The 21,697-nt window shown below is 35.9% G+C and overlaps 1 protein-coding gene across 2 annotated transcripts in view; it reads left to right on the top strand.

Moving 5' to 3' along the window:
• VPS50 (VPS50 subunit of EARP/GARPII complex) overlaps positions 1-21,697 on the top strand; it is a 100,070-nt gene that overhangs the window by 61,092 nt on the left and 17,281 nt on the right. Inside the window, exons 19-23 of one of the 2 annotated variants that reach the window (XM_030008913.2) lie at positions 2,589-2,707; positions 4,289-4,395; positions 12,901-13,022; positions 14,003-14,059; positions 16,967-17,047. In XM_030008913.2, the coding sequence (XP_029864773.1) occupies positions 2,589-2,707; positions 4,289-4,395; positions 12,901-13,022; positions 14,003-14,059; positions 16,967-17,047 (486 nt within the window). The remainder of the gene's footprint in view (positions 1-2,588; positions 2,708-4,288; positions 4,396-12,900; positions 13,023-14,002; positions 14,060-16,966; positions 17,048-21,697) is intronic. The other variant, XM_030008914.2, reaches the window with a different exon arrangement.

Raw genomic sequence — 21,697 nt, 5'->3', positions numbered from 1 at the left:
GCTAATATTCCAGACAAGTTAGCTAAACTATGACCCTTTGTCCTTAATCAAACCTGAACTCAGCTAATTTTTGAAATAAACTGCTGTTTTTGTTATATGTTTCCTTTGTCTGAAATGTTCATGAAGCAGAAATTTTGCTTGTGAGTGCTAATGATCAGAACATTTCTTTTTAGTATGGTTCTCATACTATGTTTTTTTTTTCCATCTGAGCTGTTTTTGCTTTGAATTTGTTTGTACTGTGGGCTTCTTGCTTTTATAATATACTGCTTTCATAGTACTAGGCTTTAAAAGCCTCCATAGCTTGGGGCTGGGGCCGGCAATTGCCATGCGTGACTGAAAAAATATATTTCCTAGTGAATTTTGGATGATTGAGAGACTGGCATTACTTTCGTGTATCTTCCTTGGTTTCCCCTCTGGAGAATGGTTGTATCCTTTAAAACCCTGCCATTTCTTAAGGATCCTGGAACCAGACTGTGTTTGTCATATGTCATTATTGACTCCTTTGATAAAATGGCTTCGGAGTAGTGTACATGTTAAGGAAAAGCTAAAAGGAAAAGTATTGTGTACTGTCTTCAAGTGCAAGTGCATTCTGGAGCCTGATGGATATGCTTAATGTTGTGATAGCTGCATAGGTGTTCAGGAAAAAGGGTTATATCCCAGAGCATCAAGTATTTGTTTTCCTTTTAATCTTTTCTGGGTTAAGGAATTCACTTTGTGAAAAAACTTATTTCACTATTTATGAAGTGTTTAAAGTACCTATACCACAGAGCAACCTAGAACACTTGAAAAAGAGATTGACATTAAAGATTGCTTTTAATTGGAGTGAAAAAAAGATTGCAAATTTCAGGTGTTTTAAGAAAAAAATAATCCCAGTTGTACACTTTTAATATGTATGTGTAGCTTCATAATTACAAAAAGCATTTATCATCTGTATTTGTGAATAGTATTTCTCCACATAACTCATACTCTAGAAATAATAATACATGTCTACCGTGGAAATCCTATATTGTATTATATGTGCTGTAGCCTGTGTCACTCATTTTTTTCCAGACATCACTTGTTAGGCTTAAACCTTCCATCCTTGAATTGAAAATAATTCTCTTGCGATCTTTGAAATGCAATTCAGCAATTGAACAGTGAAACAGTTTCAAAAAAATTAAAAATGCAGCTGAGTGTTTGGAGGCAGTAGTTGTCTGTAACTACTTGAGCTTCTTATTTTTCAAAAAGTGCAATTAACATCAAATGTTCCTCAGTATAAGAAGGCACGTCTCAAGGCAGGTATACATGGTTAATTTATCTACACATTCACATTTTTCATAGACTTATTCTGGAATAATTTGTGGCATTTGTGACAAATGAAGCAAATGGTGCATGAGGCTTTCTTCCATCAAAGAAGAATTGTTTCTCTCATAATGAGATAAATATTTCAAATATCTGGATCTTGGCCTTTAACTAGATAAAGGATGGCATATGTTTCAAAACAAAACAAACCCAAGAACCAGCACATGCAAATAAATACAAGCATTCCCCAAACACCTAATCAAGTTTTCTGAGAAAGCAAGGGGAAAAAAAACCACCTTTAAATCTAGCCCCCACTGATTTATTCCACCAATACCATTGAGTTATCTCATTAGAGTGTTTCTAAGAATAATATAGTGCACTGTGGTTTTGGGTTTTGTTGTAGTTTTTGTTTTCCTCTATGAGGAAAGGTGTATCAATTTGGGTTGCAGAATCCTGTTCCTTGCTTGCTCTGCAGTTTTTGTTTGTTCCATGTACAGTGCAAAGTTTATAGATATAGAACATACAGATATATACAAAGTTACTGTTCTTGCTGTTGATGTAGATAGAACAGCATACAGTTGAAGAAAATAAGTGCAGAAAAATTAGTGAGAAAAAAAAAACATGGTAATAGTAGCCATGAGAAATACTTGTAGTAGCATTTGACTGTTTATTATTCTTGAAGTGTTTATGCTTAGTCAAACTCACATTGGTCTCTTAACAGGTTAAGTGGTTGACTCTGTAGTAGAAATTTCTTTTGTAGTGTACTAAAATCAATTTTACAAACAACTGCAAGTTGGTTTTTTGGTGTTTGTTTTTTTTTTTAAATAATGTGTATGGTATAAATAAGTATTTTTGTGAAGCAGTAGTTTAGTCCTTCTTGTGTTAATAATTAAAGATTGTGTGGTGCCAGGTTTTTTTGGTTTATTGCCACCATATGGATGAATTTTGAGGTTTTATTACTGTTTTTCCATATTGTAAAGCAAATAATAAAAGCCGAGATACGTAGGTACTTGATACAGCAACAACAAAGCAAAAAAAATTATCAGTAGCTGGGAGGAATAGGATGATCCAAATATTTACTCTTAATCAACATCTGAGAATAGAAGTTTGTTTAGAAATGCACTTACAAATAGCTTTGTATAATTTGCCTGCTGCATTTTTAATGAACATTGTCAGCAGCCTTTCAACCAGAAAAGTTATTTGTATCCTGATCAAGGTAAAAGCCAAGAAGTGACCAAAATGCTACATTAAATGAGTGACAATATTATAAGGAAAATAATGGCAGTAAATTTTTTTTTTCTTAACAGTATGAATCGGATGAACAAGAAAAAAGTGCATATCAAGAGTATGATAGCGACAGTGATGTTCCTGAAGAGTTGAAAAGAGATTATGTGGATGAGCAGACAGGAGATGTCCCTGTGAAAAGGTAAGTAAACTGTGTGAGTCCTTGGTCTCATTTACCTGCTTTTCATCTCAGTACTCTAATTAGTTCATTTTCTGTTTAATCTATACTCTACAACAATGGAATAATAATCAAATAATCTTTATGCTACCTGCAGTTAGAAAGGCTCAGCAGTTAGATCTCCAGAATGGGGAGGAATGTTAAACTGGTCATCATTATTGCAGAAAGAAACTTTGGAAAGCAAGATTTTGAAGGAGGATGAAGGCTCTCTGAAGCAGGTAGTGGAGAACTGATTAGCAAGCATTAGATGTTAACTGAAGGCTCTCTGAAGCAGGTATTGGAGAACTGATTAGCAAGCATTAGATATTAACTGAAGACTCTTCTACAGCTGCTCTTGTGCATATGTGTAGTTTCTGTTGTGTCAAAAGCAGTTGTTTGTAGACAAATGGCTTGAGGCTTCAGCTTCTGCTTTTGCAGAACAACAGTAAACTTTTACAGATTAAAAAAAAAATTAAATTCTGCCATAGCTTGAAGGCAGTCACTTGGGATTTTAAATTCTCTTTTGCTTTAAGAATACACACACACACATGTGAATATGCATATTCTCTTTTGAAAAAAAAATTATTTATATATATTCATATAAACAAAAGCCAACTCTGTAGCATTTAAAAGGATCTGAAACACAAATTTGTCTATGTCACTGTACTACTTAGATGTCCATTCAGACTTTGTGAAGCAGGCTAACATTATTTGTATGTAGAGGATTGCAGGAGAACTAGAAAGCCATCACTTGGGTTGAAGCAGAGGAATGTTTTTTTACAAAATAACCTTTCAGGATAAAATATTGTTAGCGTGATTTCATAAGATGAATCACATGGACTACTTCATTTCAAAGAAGTGATGGAGATATTGATAAAAATTACTTTTGGATTGATGGAGATATTGATAAAAATTACTTGGAACAAACCACAGTCACTGTCCATAGCTTTGTGCTGTGAAATTGAAGCATTCTGAATTTTTGGAAGAATATCATCTTGAGGTATAGCAGCTGGCAGAAGGTTTCACTTATAGAATCATAGAATATCTTGAGTTGGAAGGGATCCATAAAGATCGTCGAGTGCAAATTCCTGCTTCTCGCAGGACTACGGTTTATGAAAAAATTAATGTCTTTTTAGTTTCATCTTCCTCAAAATTGTTTCCATTTCCAGACAGTCATTTTCAGCTGTAGCTTACTAGTCTGCCCCTATTTTGTTGTGACTTGTGTTGTTTTCATTTTCTTTACTTCATGAACTATGAACTTGAGTCAGAGTGGTTAAAATGACTGCTGAGGCCGGACAGAGGCCTGCAGAACTCAAGACTTGGACTACAACTCAGAAACTCCTTTCTCTAGCACAATTTTATGTAAATTGGGCCAGGTGTCTTTCTTTAAACGTTAGAATCCTAACCCAGTTACGCTTTGGCATAAATAAAATACTGCGCTGGAAGACATACTGTCATGTGAAAGAAGTGGGGAGGAAGGATTTCTTTTCTACTAAATTTTATTTGTATGGCCTTGAATATAATAGGCAGTCACATTTGGTGTATTTTGTTTTGTTTTCTTTAAAGTGTTTCTCGAGAAACTCTGAGGAGCAGAAAGAGATCAGATTATAACCTCAATAAAGTGAATGCACCTATCCTAACAAACACTACGCTGAATGTAATAAGGCTTGTTGGTACGTAGAACAATTGTAGTTTTTTATATGTGTTTTTTATTTTAATGCAAATCTTTGGATTATAGCAAATATGGATTTTAAGGCTTTTAAAAACATACCTAGTTGGGCTCTATTGCCACTTTTTGAAAATGTTAATAGAATAGAAATAAAGCACTAAACCAAAATATTTTTTAATTAGATAGACAAATTTGGTTGTATCTTGTGAGTTATTTTTACTTTGAAAATTAATCTGCATGCATATAGTGATTTGTCTAAAATATTGAATGCATAAAAACAGTGAAGATAGAAAGGAAATAGATTAATGTTTTATGTTGCTAATGTGTCTTAGTGGATTAAATGCTTCATTTTCAAGTAGTATAGTTACAAAAGTAAGAACTTAAAGATTGGGGGTTTTTTGCCCTTTCATTACTCAAATTCTTACACCCAGAATAACTATTTTTACTACATAGTAGACAACTAGAAGAAAAGTGCCTTCCCGTACTGCTAATTTCAGTAATTGGAATGCATCCTAGTAATCCCCAGGGAGTTTAGAGAATCTCTATCCTTGGAGGTGATCAAGACGTGACTGGACAAGCCCCTGAGCAACCTCATCTCCTTAGACCTGCTCTGAGAAGGAGGTTGCACTAGATGACCCCTGGAGGTCCTTTCTAGCCAAAAGTTTTCTGTGAAAACACCCCCCTTCAATTCTAGGTGTAATGTGATTGATTTTTTTGTGATCGTGACTTCCATTTGATTATCTAGATAATTGTATGATAGCAATTTTCTGCTACTGACTTTCATTTTGTTTACAGAGAAGGGGAAGTAACTACCTAAAGTTATCAGGGTAGGCAGAAGAGAGAGGAATTTTTTATGTATTATACTAATGAAGTTTGTCTTCAATGTTTACGTGCTTCGAAATGATTGTGGTACTTCAGAGTAAGCTGTTTTTCAAAGACTACTCCAACACGTGGTTAGTACCTTTTTGCTGTCTTAGAGGGCAGCATATAAATCAGAAATTAGTTTTCTAAACCTTTTTTTCAGGTTTTTTTTTTTCCTCTTGGAGTATCTACAATATAGACCTGAAATAACTGAGATTATTCTGTCATAACTTTTCTGGTATTGATCTGTGAGTTAGGTTGGAGAGATTTGTTTTCTACCTCCCAGTATAAAGTTTTGCCCTAACAAATTTTAGGATTGAATCTAGAAATCACACATGGCACTTTATGCAAACCACCCGGTCTTCCCCCACCTCTGCCCCTGACCTCTTGCCCTAACACAGTGTGTGAGTAGGTGGAGCTGTAGTTCTAGTTTTCCAATTTCACATAAGGAGTCTTTAGATTTGTGCATTCTGGCCATAATCCTGAACTTAAACATTACTTTCAAAGCTCATATATATGCTTTTTTCCCCTTCTGGAATTATGCTTAATTTTCAATTTTTCTGCTATTGGAGCTGTTTTATATTGTTTCTGTAATGACTGATAATAGTGTTATTTGGAACATGGAATTGGAAAGGGACCTCCTGCAGCCCCTGCTACAGGAAGACATGTCATTTAGTACTGCCTGTAAATATGCTTGTTTTGAGCTCTATCTTAAAAATACTACTGTTTTTGTTCCCACCAGTCTTATCTAATAGGAGTTCTATTCCAGAAGTCTTATCAACCTAATGGTTAAAAAAATAAAATAAGAAATTATCCACCTATTTTCTGCCCACTTGATCTTATGCCAAAATAAACTTTTAGGTTTAACAGATTGTCTTGTTCTTTGATGCATACTGCTCTGCTGTTTTAAAGAAAGCAATCCTATTTCTTCTCAGTCTTTGATTTGCTAAACGAAATGTGCCAAGCTTTTTAATAGCCTCTGTATTTATCTGCCAGAAGCTTAAGTCCCCTACTTTCTTACCAGTTCTTTTTTGGCTCTTGTTACAAACTTATCAAAATCATGTCCAATACTTGGCATGAAATTTCACTCCATTGTGTCACTGTTGTATCGCAGCATCCTGGTCACAAGTTGTCTCCCTTTTGCACCTCTTTGCATTTCTCACAGCTTCCTTGTACTGGCAGTTCATTCTATCTGTAATGAGCTTGTACAGCCAGCAGGTCCTTCGCTTTCCCAGTTTTTTTCCAAGGGATGAGCTGCTAGTTTATAGTAGAAAGATGCATGTTTTTAGTTAATTGGTCCCGAAATGCACAGCTTTACTTTTTGTACTACTGAATTTCATCCAATTTTTATTACAGCAGTCGTCAAGGTCCTCCAGTTCCTCCTGTACATTATGTCAATCCTTTTCTGTTTTGATGGTGCCTCCTTATTTTTTTCCATTATCACACTCTTATTTTTGTGCCAGTGTCATTCATGAAAATATTAAAGATGATGCCAGTTGCTGGGAACTCCACTGGTAGCTTTTCCAGATACCTCCCTTTTCAACACACTCCATACTGTGTTCTCTTTTATTAAACCCTTACTCATTTAAAAAACTCGAGCTTCACTTGTTTACTGTGCAATATTGTTAAATTAATACTTTCACTAAATCCCAGACAGATGAAATGTACTGTGTCCTTTGTCTAGAAACTCCTGTAGGTTCCCTAACAAGAATATGTATCTTAGTCTGGTACAGTTCACTTCTGGTAGATCCATGATTTGTTTTATCTTAATTTTGCCTCTGTATTTCAGCTTCTGTCACTTCCGTACTTTCTTCAAAACTAGATCTGAAGTCCTGCATCCTACAAATTAAAGCAGTGGATCAATAGCTGCCTGGATGACTGTTTTCCCTCTTCTTGGATATGTTTTTATTTGCTGTTTTTCAGTCATAGCGATACAACCCATGTCTCGACTGCTTATTGCACATACAGGTTATTACACTGATTACCTGAGTGGTGATTTCATGTCCATTTTTTATTATGCCCTAATTCCTTCGCTCCTGTAGCTTAACTGTTTTAAGGTCTTTTCCAGCTCATTCTCAGTGTGGCTGAAGGTGGCCAGTTCAGTGCTATTAGTCACCCTGTTCCCATTCTCCTCACTTTTCTCACCGTCAGTATCATTTTCCCCAATGAAAATCAAGGCAAACTATTCATTCTTGCTTTTGGGCTGTCTTGTTTGTCTACAATCTCTGTCCTGTCACGTCCCCCCGCCTTTGGTTTGCTTTTGTTAGTCTTCTGTAATTGGAAAACTCCTGATTTTTACCATCTTTGGAAAATTTAGTTTTGGCAAGACTTTTGGTACTTCTAGCTCGTAACGTAACTTCCTGAGCATATAGGTCTGGTTTTGCCCTTTGTCATTGTCCTAGTCATTCTTTGCTTCTAGTTTCTTTGCAGTTTCTCGTGTTTCTAATATGCAATGACCCCGCCTCACTTCTACCTTAATTTGTATCTTTTTTTGAGGAATACCTACCACTTGATATCATAAATGAAACAGATTTTTTTTGCAACATGTTTCTGTTAGACATAAACTGCATATTACACCTCTGCCACAAAAGTTGAAAATGCCTTCATCTTTTGTCATGACTTTTGGCCTTGGCGTACAAATATTTCATTCACTACTTCTAGGCAGCATCCCCAGGGGCATTAGACACATTTCTTTAACTAATGGTTAATGACTACAGAAACAAGAAACAAGTAAGATAGCACTCTTTAGCCACACTATTGGATTTATTAGTTTTTCCTCCCTTCTTGTCTCCCCTCTTGTCTCCTGAATCCCTATTAAACGTGAAGATGAGCATGTTGTTGCTTGGCAGATTTGGCTGTGTGGGATGCTAGGTTGTAGGAGATCCAGGTATGATCCACTCCACCGGAATTTCCCCCTGCAGACAGGAATGCTGTGGAACATGCCCATCTTTTAACAGCAGTCTCTGCTGATGCCATGGAAGGCTCAGTTTGTCTCGCACTGTCTCAGATTTTTGGGTAGGAAAATGCCACAGGACTTAACACTAATTTCAAGTAGTATAACTGAGATGATTATCTAGAATCCCTTCATTATCAATAGAAAACTGTAGGTAACTCCAGAAGATGGTAGGGTTTGTTGGCTGTCCTGGATGTCTTTGCCTGCATGTCATCTCGTAGATATCTTAGCACTTGTCTTGTGGAGCTGCTTGCCCTCTGCACAGGAGATCTAGGCAACCAGTATGGGCTAAGGGTCTAGTTTTTAGATGAAGTTGGACAAAGTGAATTGCATATGCAAGACCAGTGGTGTGGCACCTCAAAAAATGAGCAGGGGCCTAAGGTAGTACAAGGGACGCTATAGATGTGTCCTATCTACAGAAAGCCTGTACTCTATTTTAAAGTTCTGTTCCTTGAAAATAAGGCTGTATTTTAAAAGACATGTGTTTTGGTGGCAGTAATGGGAGTACTTCAGTGGTTTTTGACCCTGCTATAATTTGTCACTGATATTCCCGTCTACTGTATGTTGCATCAGCATGACTTTTAGTAGATCTAGATCAGCTCCCTGATCTTAGTTAAAAACAAATAATAAAGGAATCTAGGTTTAAAAAGGGAGTGAGATGAAGATGCAGATTTAAGTTGCCCAATCAAGTAACAGAAATTGTTGCCTCACTTTTTAGGAATGTTATGCAAGTACTAGTACTCACTGAATGAGTATAACGGTGCTCATAACCCATTTTGAACTATTTCTGTGTGCTGTATGCTTTGTATGGAGGGTAGATGAATAAAACAAAGTGTAGCTTAATATTTATAAACTACATAAATGAGTTGCCTTGTATAACTGAAGTGGGACCTGCTAGAACTTTGTTTAATTTGAATTTCAAGTGAACAACTCAATTTATCTGGTTTTCACTCAAGTTAATAAACCGGGTAATTATTTCTCTGTCTCCAGTATAAAGTAACCATCAGATTAATTTATAAGGTTAATTTTTTCCTGTCAAGCCATTGTGTGTTGGCTTAAAATGTAAAGGAAGAATGAACCTGTGTTAAATTTGTATGGAATATTTTGACCTAGGTCCTCTACATCAACAAGAATAATTGATGACTATGCCATTGTATATATTGATTGGGTGATTTCTTATTTTAATTAATATCATTGGGGTTTTTTAATGCCTTTTTTTGGCCTTGTCATGGTTTAACCCCAGCAACTAAGCACCATGTAGCCGCTCACTCACTTCCCCCCCCGACCCAGTGGGATGGGGGAGAGAATCGGAGGAAAAAAAAAAGTAAAACTTGTGGGCTGAGATAAGAACAGTTTAATAGAACAGAAAAGAAGAAACTAAGAATGATAATAATAACAATAATAAAAAGACAATAATAATAATAAAAGGATTGGAATATATAAGTGATGCACAATGCAATTGCTCACCACCCGCTGACCGATGCCCAGTTAGTCCCCAAGCGGCGATTCCTCCCAGCCCCACTCTCTTCCAGTTTATATACTAGACATGATGTCACATGTTATCGAATATCCCTTTGGCCAGTTTGGGTCAGCTGCCCTGGCTGTGTCCCCTCCCAACTTCTTGTGCCCCTCCAGCCTTCTTGCTGGCTGGGCATGAGAAGCTGAAAAATCCTTGACTTAGTCTAAACGCTACGTAGCAACAACTGAAAACATCAGTGTGTTATCAACATTCTTCTCATACTGAACCCAAAACATAGCGCTATACCAGCTCCTAGAAGGACAATTAACTCTATCCCAGCCGAAATCAGGATGGGCCTCATTTTTGCTTTTGTTATGAATGTTTTTGGGGAAGAAACTCTGAGATTTTGCTTGCTTTAAAACCCATTAACTTTTAAGAAAATAATAATGGTGATGACAGATCTCACAGCAGAAATCTTGTAGCTGAAGTAGGTGATCGGTCACACAGCATGGAACCTCATGGGACTTAAAAAAGCCTAAATCATACAATCTTTCAAAATTATATAATTACAATGGGCTTTTCACTTTTTCCTTCAAAGTGGTGATCTAGCTCCTAATGTATGTCGTAGGAAGCTACATGTCTGGTATTGTGAGACTCCCTAGGAAATTATTTTACTAATGACCACAGATACACTAAAACTCAAATATGTATTATTCAAGAGGTTGTGTATTTATTTACCTTTTTTGTTTTAGTGATCAGTTTTATATAGATTAGTCTGATGGAGAGTACTCTCTACTTACTGTCTTTAAGGACGAAAGAAGAGCTGGAAATAATACTTCAAAAGAAACCTAGCAAATGTTCAGCAGTTTTAGGTATTAATGGAGAGCCTCTAAAAAGTCAAGCTACTTTGAGTTGCTGAAACTCTTAAGCGGTGTTTTCAAGTATTTCTGGAAGTTTCTAGCATGGTATGGATTTGGGCTGTTAGTGCTGTTTGGAAATGTTCTAATATACCCCTTTTTCACCCAAAATAGGAACTTTAGTGCAACTAAGTAACAACGTATAGAAGTTAAAAGTTGGCGTCCTGTTAGAGAGAGGAACTAGGAGGAAATGTTCTTGGAACACTTGTTGTGTCAAGATGCTGAGTGATGTAGTAATAGAGAAATGTTCTTGGCATCAGAAGATTTTTATAGGGACAGTACTTGGGCAGTGTACGGTGTGCAGCCCTTTGGAAAAGTGTAAGATACTGCCCAAGAGATTACCTTGAATATTCGTGCCAGCTGCAGAGATACTTGGAAATCTAACTGTCCAGAATGTGACACATCACCCTTATATCGTGTATGGATTGCAGGCGAGTTTAAAAATGTGTTTATCACAGAGTAAGTGGAAAAAATCAGCCTGTGGCAATACAGAATGTTCAGATAGCACATATGAAGGTGACAGCTGCTTTGATTAGGGTACCATCCTTTCCCAAACATCTGAAAATTTCCATATTGGGCTGTGCTGGAATTGGCTGCATTTGGTTTTCCCTTTTGGAATACAAATAGAATTTTTTAAGTCTGCTTTTCAGTTTGTTCATAATGCTGTGGGTCGAAACATTAATAATTAAGCGTAGAATTAACAATTGGGTTAAACTGCCAAGTGTTAAGTATTGTAACCTGTGTCAAATCTCCAAAAATAACAAAATATATGCTTGTGTGTGTTAGCAGACTGGGACACAGATGCATAGTATTCAAGCAGGGAGTCTATGTTAGATAGAAACCTGGAAAGTAATGATGTCAGGTTATTGCTTGATTCTTACCATAGTGCTATATCATCTTACCGTGTATGTAGTTATATCACATAATTGTCAGATTAATGTTGTCTTTACTGACCTACACAAGTAATGGCTTTAAAAAATTCAAATAACTCCCCCTGATGCTAAAAGCTAATTTTGTTTCTTTGTTATTTAATTTCTCTGCTTAAACCAGCATTTCTGTATCAATTAGTAAATTACTTTGATGGACACAGCATTAACTTGAAAAACAGTGTTGACTACAGGACAAAAAAATTATTTTAGCACACTCATGTAATTTTTTCCAACCTGTCACATCAAAACTTGTCTGGAATATGACAATTTGTTAAATGATCTGCTACATCCTACGTGTTGGGTGGACTGCATTTATGTTTTGGTTCAAAAATTGCTGTCTGTTACTATAATAGCCCAAAGCTTATTATATATTCTTTATGTTTTTAAGACACCAATAGGGCAAGCAGTATGTAATTTTTGAGCTAACCAGCAGGAAATGTAGGGTCTCTGCAATACGAGGGTTTTCATTAAGTACCCTGCTTGTGTGACCCTATGAAAAGAGCCATGCCCTATGCGGAAAATGAAATAACTAAAAACTATAGGCCCTGTGAACTAGACCTGTAGGGAAAAATTTCTTTCCAAGTCCAAATCCTGTGATCAGTTTGACTTAGCTAACATATAGATGAAGGTCCCCAGTTGTGGTATGTGGGGTTTTTTTAATTCTTTAAATTTTTATTTTCCCAAGTCAAATGCACAACAACAGAGAATATGAAGGAAGAGAAGGAATTATTCTTCTCCCTGGATGTGCCAGGGTCCTGGCATCCTCCTTTTCTGTCAATCTGTCCCTCTAGAAACTTTTCAGACATACATCTTAAAACTATTTGCATTTCTTACCTCAGGATAAAAAGGAAGGAGAGCAGGAAATGCTATGTCGCTGATGCAAAACACATTATTCCTAGAGTTTTTGGGTGAAATCCAATTTTGGGCCTATCATTTTTATACTGTGCTTTTCTATTGCTTGAAAAATATCCGTAGGTGCATATATAAATGCACACTAATGCGTAAAATCTTCAGTGGCTCTATACATCATTTGCCAGACACTACTTTAGGGGATTATTATATTTTGGCTAAATGAAGCTGAAACTTGCAGAGGATCCAGAAGGTTGTATATTTTGAATTTGGTACCAGAAGGCCAAGAATGGTTCCAGACATTTTGATATGGATTAGTATCCACATTTGGAGAAGTCTTGAGGCATTTGTGGTGTCTTAGTCATCTTATTTAACTTTGTTTTTAAATCTCCCAATCTCTAAAATATTACTAAGTTGTTCTTAATCAATATGCAAGGCTAAATAATAAACTTTGTAAAGCTGGTTTTGAGTTTGTCAAACTCAGCACTGTTTTTGTAGCACTTGTGCTGAGGAAACTGATCTTCTGTATTTAATTTTTAAGGGAAATACATGCAGATGATGAATATTCTGAAACCAATTGCATTTGATGTGATCCACTTCATGTCCCAGCTCTTCGATTACTATCTGTATGCGGTCTATACATTTTTTGGCCGAAATGACACGGTAGGTGGACACATTATTCATTTCCAGGTATCACTGTACACACACAATGAGAATACAGAGATTTCTTTAATTAAAATACTACCTAATATGTAATCACCAGAAAAATTAGTGGCAACAGAATGGATCTGAATGCAGGAATAAGAAAAGGCTGATTAGATCAGCAGTAAGGGGAATAAGTACTGGGAGCATCATTATCACTGGAACATGAATCCTATTATGTTTTAAATAGATTCTGTACTCTCTTTTCCAGCAGTATTTTGAAAAGGAGGAAAGACAACATGAAATACCTAAAAGTAGTGGCAGGAAGTGGGGAGCAAAGGAGCAGTCTGCAGAAGGAGGGTGGTGGTTTGGAGACTAGAGAGTATGAGGTGATTTAATTTTCCTATATGTTTCCCTAACTTAGATAAGAATAGCAAAAGGAAGAGGAAGAGGGGGCCATGAAAGTTAAGTAGTAACTCATGCTTAAGAGGCTTGAAATAGGCTTTTTCAAATCTACTATTCTTCTGTCAAACTAACTGCATTAATGAAAACAAGGGGGTTTTTGAGTGATCTTGTAGCTGAAATAAATGCTTGTTGGCAATGTCTGTACATAACATAGATCAACTTTAAACAGAATTGTCTTAAAGCATTTATGAATAGCTGTGCGTAAAAACAATTTTCTCCTCTCGTGGCCCCTAAATTACTCCACAAGTAATAATATCGTGGGGTTCCAAATGCATCATCATCTGCTGGCAAATTGTAATGGATTTTCAGACTCAACATATGGTTCTAAATGGTTTTGAGCTGTTCTCTTTGGCAGGACAAATGTACTTGCAGTTTGTTTGTGTTTAGAAAATGGGTGGTTTTTTCATGGTGGTTTTTTTGTTTGTTTGTTTTTTGTTAAGATAATTATTTCCATTGGCTTAGTCAGCTGCTCTGGTATTCAAATTGTGTTGCATTTATTTTTATTTTTTTGCACCTCCCATTTTGTGTTTTTAAAGCCCATACCGAGTTCCTCATTCTCTACTTCTAACAGAGAACAGCACAGTGCTAGGCAGGTAAACGTTATAGCAGATAGCTGGTAAAATTATGTTTTTGTAGTGTTCCTAATTTTTGTTTTGACAGATGATTTTTCCATGGGAAACATAATGCTTACAAAGGGTCTATGAATGTAATAAACCCTCTTGTAATGCTGCTTAAATGTCCTCACTCCCCATAGTGTTTATAAACCTTTAGAAAGTAGAGATGGGTGATGGTATGTGATTTAGACCACCAAGAGCATTCCTGTTTTATTTTTATTTACAAAATAGCATCAAATGGGATTCTTAAAAGTGTGCTGGTAATATAACTTCCTTAAATGGTTGAAATTCTTTGTGAATATTGTGCTTCTGTTGTATGTGTGAGTTAGTACACACGTAAGGAGCGTGATTAATTGTACAGAGTTCATTGCCAGTTCAGTGAAAACCAAGGATTTAAGATATACATGTTGAATTCTACGTCTGGTCATGATGCTAAGTCATTGCTCTTTCCAGACCTGTTTAGAATGGTTATCCTATGTAGTCAGTATTTGGCTTTCTTCACTGCCAAAAGTTGCACACCGTTGTAACCAGAATTGCTCTTTCAAAACCTTTTTAATTTGTGGGATGCAAGTTAAGGAGGCCTTTCCTCCTTATCTCAAGTTATGGAGCAACCTAACACGAAATTAAAAGGAATTGCCTATATTTAATATCTACTCACTAAAGTTTAAGACATTCATGAACATGTCACAGAATAGTCTTCATTAGCAGAATAAATTTAAGGTGAGTTTAAATTTTTTTTGACAAGACATTATAATAATTTGTAAACCAATGGCCATTCTTATGGAAAACAATTTTTTTTTATTATTTTTTTTTAAGGGGTTATGTAGAATTGGTGATGAGTAAAATTATTCTGTAAATTGTCTAATGATCTGCTTACTAGCCTTACTAGGTCATCAATTTGTGGAATTTCAATATATACCATTTTGCATATAGAAATAGCAAAAACTTCCATGAAGCAAAGCAGTTGTACTGATGAGTCACATGTTCTGTGTGAAGTCGTGAGCTTCTGTCCTTGTGGAAAAATGCTGAGCAACAGTCTTTTGGGGGGTTGCTTGTTTGTTTGTTTGTTTGTTTGCCTGCCCCCCCCCCCCCCTTACATACAGATGCCCAGTTCTGATTTCAGGCTGTAACTGGTTGCCTGATAAATCTGAAGTTCTCGATATGTAATGTTTTATGGAAATTTAAGTTTGTTTTTACATTCCTTTTCATTCAGATATGTTTTAAATGTGAAATTGCCGGTTTTTAGAAAGAAATATATCATTATAGAATAAGTAAGTGAAAGTTACTGATAGCTATTGAAATTTAGTAATTGAAAGGCAGGAAGAGAAAGAATTAGTGGCAGATTGTGTGATGTGTAGTTTTGATGGTGCAGATGCAAATTTCTTAAAATGAAATTTAATGGCTGAAACTTGCAAATACATTTCTTAATTTTTTTTTTTTTCCTTTAAGAAGGGTATTTTTTCTGTTTGTTCTTACCTTAACAGGGAGAATAGCCAGTCTTGAATTTGCAGTCCTTATGGCCATATCTTGAAAAACTACTATATGATGTTAACAAGGAAAAAAAGATCATTTGGAGAATTAAGCGGGTGTTTCTTAAAGGAAAAAAAGTTATTTTCTTTTTCACCCATACACCTGCAAAATCAAAGGCAGTTCAGAACTGATATTTCTACAGTAAAAATGTGAAGAAAAATACAAATTATTTTTGTGAAAAAGCTTACTTCACCTGTGGAAAAACAAAGGCATGAACACTTCTTTTTAACAAATATGGACACTAGATTGTGATTTATGGCTCCTAGATCAGGTTCTAGATTTCAGCAGAGTGTACTTCCTGTGGGAATTCAGCTCAGATGTAAATTTTCATTGAATATATAGGAGAATTGGGGCAGATGGACATCTTCAGTTAGAAAGGTTAGATTCAGTAAATGGAGACCCAAATTATACCATTTTGTATATAAAAGGAGCGGAGGAGATGACATGAACTTGAACAATTCCTTCCCTGATTTAGTGCACTGAAAGGAAGATTAATAATACAGCGTGAAACACTGCTCTAAATATTGTTCAGTAAATTGCCTTTTGGTGTGAATCATGTACCAGAACTGTATTCAAATACTTACAGATTCTTGACATAAATGTGTGTTTCTTAGCTGTCCCATTTCCACTTCCTTTTTTGTGTTAGTTTGTTCTTTGGTTTTTGCATTGAAAGTAGAGGATAAGTAGCTACAATAATTATGCACGTGGAATCAGACCCTCAGCTGGTATAATTCATTGCATTTACCAGGAAATAAGTGTAGCTATATTGATTTATCCCAGCTGAACATCTGCCCCATAATACTTCTGAGCCGTGAGCATGAAGATGGCACATTTCTCAGGTAGATCTTTATAAGCGTTAAGTAATAATGACTGTTTTATAAAGATCAGTGGATATAATTTTACATATGCAGATTAGGTATTTAATAAGGAGTTACAAGAAATTTTATAGCTTGAGAGAGAAGTCAAGACCATTTGGCTTGGGTGTGGTGTGCATGCATGTCACAGTGGGGGCATCATGGTGCACCATTCTGGGCTCATGGCCCAAATGAGAAAATCCAGGGTCCTGCACCCAAATACAGTATTATAACAATAAAGGATACTGGTTGCTTATTGGTATGAATGGTAAGCTGTCATCTTCATGAAAGGTACTCAGGTCATTCTTCACGCTAGTGCAGTGTTGAGTGCCGTGACCTCTGTTGATTTTCTTTTCATTTTGTATGGTTGTGATCATGTGCTAAAACTTTAATGTAAGTAAATTGTGGCTAGTGTTTACAAACTGAAGTTTTGCTGTATCACTGTAAAGTTTAAACCGATGAATTTTCCTTCCCCAACTTAAATAGAATGTATTTCTTCCAGTTTGAATCAACAGGACTGGGCCTCAGCAGCAGCAGATTACGTACCACACTGAACAGAATCCAGGAGAGTCTGATTGATCTGGTAAGTACCTCAATTTTGTTAATGCTCAGTGGAATAGAGGTCTGTGTAGGAAATTTAGGAATTGCATTTCATCATGGCTTTCTGATTTTTAACTCTCTTCATATTCAGTGTCTGTAATGACAAAGGCTTAGTTTCATGGCGTGTCATGATATAAATAAATATCATTATTGTATGAAATCACTTGTTTCTAATATGCACAAAACTAGTTCAATAGCTTTTGCTAGATTTAACAAGAAAGTTGTGTATTTAAATCTTATAATGTATTATGGTTTATGTAATAGAGAGAGACATTCCAGTATTATCCTTATTAAATGAGACGTTTTATAAAAAAGAAAGCAAACCAACACAATAGATGACTCATTTTTCTTCAGTAAAAGAATAGCAAAACACTAAGCCATCCTGAAGATCATTCACCTTGCAAGATAACAGAAGTAGTATACTAAGTCCTTTGTTAAGTCATTTCTGAATTGTGGGGAATTTTCCCTGATGTATTTTATAGACTATATCCCATTGGTCACTTCATGAGTTATTTTCAAAATGCGAAAAGTAAATATGCTGCTTGTGTCACACCGGTAGTAGATTACTGTCCTTTACATCACATTACAAAGGGTAAACAGGAGACTTCAGATAGATTTTGTGGATTCAACTGAGCAGCAGAGTTTATACAGAAATATTGTAAGAACTATGCAAAAATTGAGATTTGAAGTTCTTTTTTTCCATCTAAATATAAACCCCTTGAAACATTATGAAGATGTTTCCTAAGAGTATCATAAATGGCTTGTGTAGTAGTTAATACCCCGGATGCTGCAGGGAGGATTTATTTACTAAGTCTTGTACCTCAGAAAGAAGTAGAAGACAGATGCTCTACTCTGACTTTCACAAGGATTTGGCACTCCGTAGAATGTACTTTTTGCCTTTTTAGTTCCTTGAAGTTTTATATTGAATTCTAAACTGTTCTTTCAGTCGAGCTTCATAAAGGGTTTTGGGGCCATTTCTTATAGAGTCAGTAGAGGGAGCATAAGATAACTAAGAACCCCAGGCCTCTACAAAATAGAAAAAGGCTGGCCATATTGATATTCATCTCAAAGGTAGTGTATTCAAAAAGAAAAAATAATGCTAGGAGGATCTTGCAAATGAATCAGTTAAAGATTATGGAAAATTGGCAAGTTATGGAATGAATTTTTTAAACTTACTCTGTAGTCACGGTTCCTGACAGTGCTTTACAGCCTTGAATTTTTTTCATGAGTCGAAATAATTTTTGAAAAATAATTTCTAGGAGTAAATTGGAAGAATAATAGTCCTTCTTTTTCTTCCTCAGTTATTTAACGGTGCTGTTACAGATAATGTTAGTGTCAATTGAAATTAATAGCTATGTTCTAGGTAAGATTTGAAAGGAGGAAGAAATCTTAGCTAACTGCTATTAACTTAAAGGTATTCCATGAGGTTTATTAATATCTTATGAACTTAGGCTGGTCTTAAACTATAAATGGAAATTTTTTTACTTTCTGATTCATGAGGAAGAAAATGTCTCCTGGGTATTTTTATTGTTTGCTTATTTTTGAGAGTTTGTGAAAGTAGAGATTAATCTTTACTGTGTCATAAAATGGGTATTTCTCATGATCGTATGGACTGTTCTGGACTGCTGTCAAAATTCTCCTCTCTTATCTTAGATTATTGTAAATTGCTTTCCGAAAATATTCATGTTTGTGTTGTGGGGTTCAGTCTCATGGCCCGTTGGGAATTTTGGTTTTTTGCATTGTCTTCTATTCATGGTAACTTTATTAAGGGCTATAATTTCTGTTGCATTTCAGTTCCTTATGGCAGCATCTTTCAATATTTTATTTTCATAAAGATAGTTGGAATCTGATAGTTCTAAATCTGTGACTAAGGCTCTGCCAGAATTTCATGTAGATCAGAATAGTTCCTCTAAGCTGTCAGTGCCTGCGAAGGTTGAGCTCTATGATCTATGTCAAGATTCTTTAGTAGTTTAGACTGGATCATTCCTAGCTTTCTTCTTGGGCTTTGTCCGTTCCTTTTTTGAGATACCAAGTGGATGAAGGCCTATTTACTCTATATTTCTTGTTAGGAGTTAGAGGAATAATTGGAGGATTTAAAGGCCATCTTCTCCTGCTTTTTGTAGACTTCCTGTAGTTTCTGTTTGTGATTGAATTAATGCTGTCTAGTTTATACCAGATACCTATTTAGGATACTACTTTTATTATTATTATTCAGCTGAATTTTAAGCTTCCTTTGTGAAGAAAAAAGCAAAGTGGAAGGGGGCGTGTTCCACTTCTGGCAAGGTAAAGCTGAGCTGCACTTAAAGTTCTTTCTTGCATCTTTGTAGCATCTTCAGTGTGAAGAGCATAGAGGTCGATTGGAGGCATTCCCTGTAGCTCCTTATGGAGCTGCTCTATTAAGTTTATATTTCGTTATTATTACAGTGCAAGAAGTGTCTGCCCTTTGAATATGTACTGTACTTACAGTATACTAATCATAATTGAGAAAGAAATACTGTCCTGGTTTTCATTTGGACCACTTAGAGACAAAGAGTTGGGTTTCTGACTCACGGCCACTGAAGAAAAAGGCTGCAGCAATTTAAAGTGGTTTCCTCTCCTCTTCCCTGCATCCCTCCTCATGCATCACATACCCCCTACTTCTGCTGGAGGGTCCTTGTCCCCTCTAGGCAGTATTCAACTATAGCTGAATCACATCTCCACTCTTTCACAATCTAATACTTCATAGCAAAGCCAGCTGTACTTTATAAACTGCAGCAAGTCCCCCTGCAGCTTAGATTAATGTTTTAGACTGTGAACAGGAAATAGCTGAGATATGAACATGTGTTCAGTCATGTTAACTCCACCCCAGGGCAATAATGTGACACCTTATCTGTGATACGTATTATTCAATGTCCGTATGCTGCTCCTACACTGACACAGTAGTAAAATTATAGTAAACAAAAGAACCTTACCACTTCAGTTGGAAGTAAAAGTGCCCCTCCTCCTCGTATTTATGATACAAAACCATATTTGTAATTTGGATGGGCTTTTTTTGATTTGGATGTTCTGTATGATAACAATAATGAAGAGACTTTTATGATGACAATGATGAAGGGACTTAACTCTTTACAAGATTGAGCAAGTATGTGCTTTAGGTGCTACTGCTTTAAATATGCTTCCTATTTAAAACTGTTATAAATACGCCAGTAATGAGGTTTTGTCCAGCTATGGCTTTTGTTAATCTCTGCACTGCTAATACTGATACTGGTTTAAGTATGGTCTGAAATTTCTTTTGATATATAAATGAAATAGGTTTAGTTAAAAATAAATAAAAGGGGCCTACCAATTAGTGAAACTGTCTTTATTTGCTCTCTTATAGTAAGTTATGTGGAAGTGTGTTGGGAGTATATAGTGATTGAATAACCAGTTTTCTGTGTCTAAGCTACTTGTCTTTGCCTTAAGGAAATACTTGTAGGCTAACTCAAAAGTATAAAAAAATACAAGCACTTTGCGTATTTGTTTTAAAGTTGATTAGGGTGCACTTTCATTTCTGAGACGTAAGAGAACAATATGACTTTGAAAAATTTGTTTGGCTACGTTGTACTGAACTTCATATGTGTATCTGAACTTCATGTTCAGGCCTTTCCACAGCTAGTATAAAGTAACTTCAGTATAGATTTCAGCTGTGCAGGAGTTTCAGAGCTAATAATTTGGATCCTCCAGAAATAGCACCCTACAAGCTGTGTTTGATTCATACCAGCAGGATGTATTAAAAGGAAAACACAGAGAGAGAAGAGTGAAAAGGGGGGGAAGAAGTGCTTTTGTTTTAGCCTCACTTAAAATGCTAAGGTGCAGTTTTGATTAGGCCAAACACATTGAAACAAGTGCCTGTTTCTGAGCTGCCTATGTCTCCTCACTGACAGTTCCCCTGAGTGGGATATGTAGAGATACCTACACTCATTTGGTCCTTGTGTTTGTCATTTCTAACAGGAATGTGTTTTTGCAACAGTAACGATGTTCATATTAGTCCACTGAGACCAGTAAGCCCCCAAGTAGGTACAAGGCATCAATCAGATTGATGTGATCTATGATAATTGGTGATTCGGAAGGGAAATTTCTACTTCTGATTCCTTGGTTTATCTGTCTCTAAGCAGCTTCCTTATCTTCACAAAACGTAACTTAGTAATGGTACTGCCATTACCTAGATGTTGTTTTTGAATGTCCTGTGTGTGTGCAAATAGCTGCCTTGAGTGATACTGCTGGTTCCAAAAGTGAGATTTTGGGGGCAAATAACCATGGAATACTCATAAATATTTAATTGCAAACTGGCTTGCTCAAGTAAAACTGAGATTTAGAATGAAGTTTTTTAGAGTTATTGTGCCTTACAGCAGTACAAAATAGATCACTGCGGTAAAGTATATAAGCATTGCAATGCAATGTGTAGAAGACTAGATGGAAGGAATCACTGGTATAAAGAAGTATTGGTTAATGTATTTTTGATTCTGTCTTTACTTTAGCTTTTGGGCTCTTCCCCCATAAAGTATATATCTTTTGGCAGAGACAGTAGGTTAGAGATTGATGGTGCAGAGATGTAAAATGTAGATTTTTCAGCTGTACAAATAAGATAAGGAATAATGAGAGGAACAGTTTTTTT

This window comes from Aquila chrysaetos, chromosome 3 (genome assembly GCF_900496995.4).
Source record: "Aquila chrysaetos chrysaetos chromosome 3, bAquChr1.4, whole genome shotgun sequence".
Classification (NCBI taxonomy): domain Eukaryota; kingdom Metazoa; phylum Chordata; class Aves; order Accipitriformes; family Accipitridae; genus Aquila; species Aquila chrysaetos.
The sequence above is the reverse complement of the archived record's forward strand: the minus strand, read 5'-3'. Positions and strand labels throughout refer to the sequence as shown.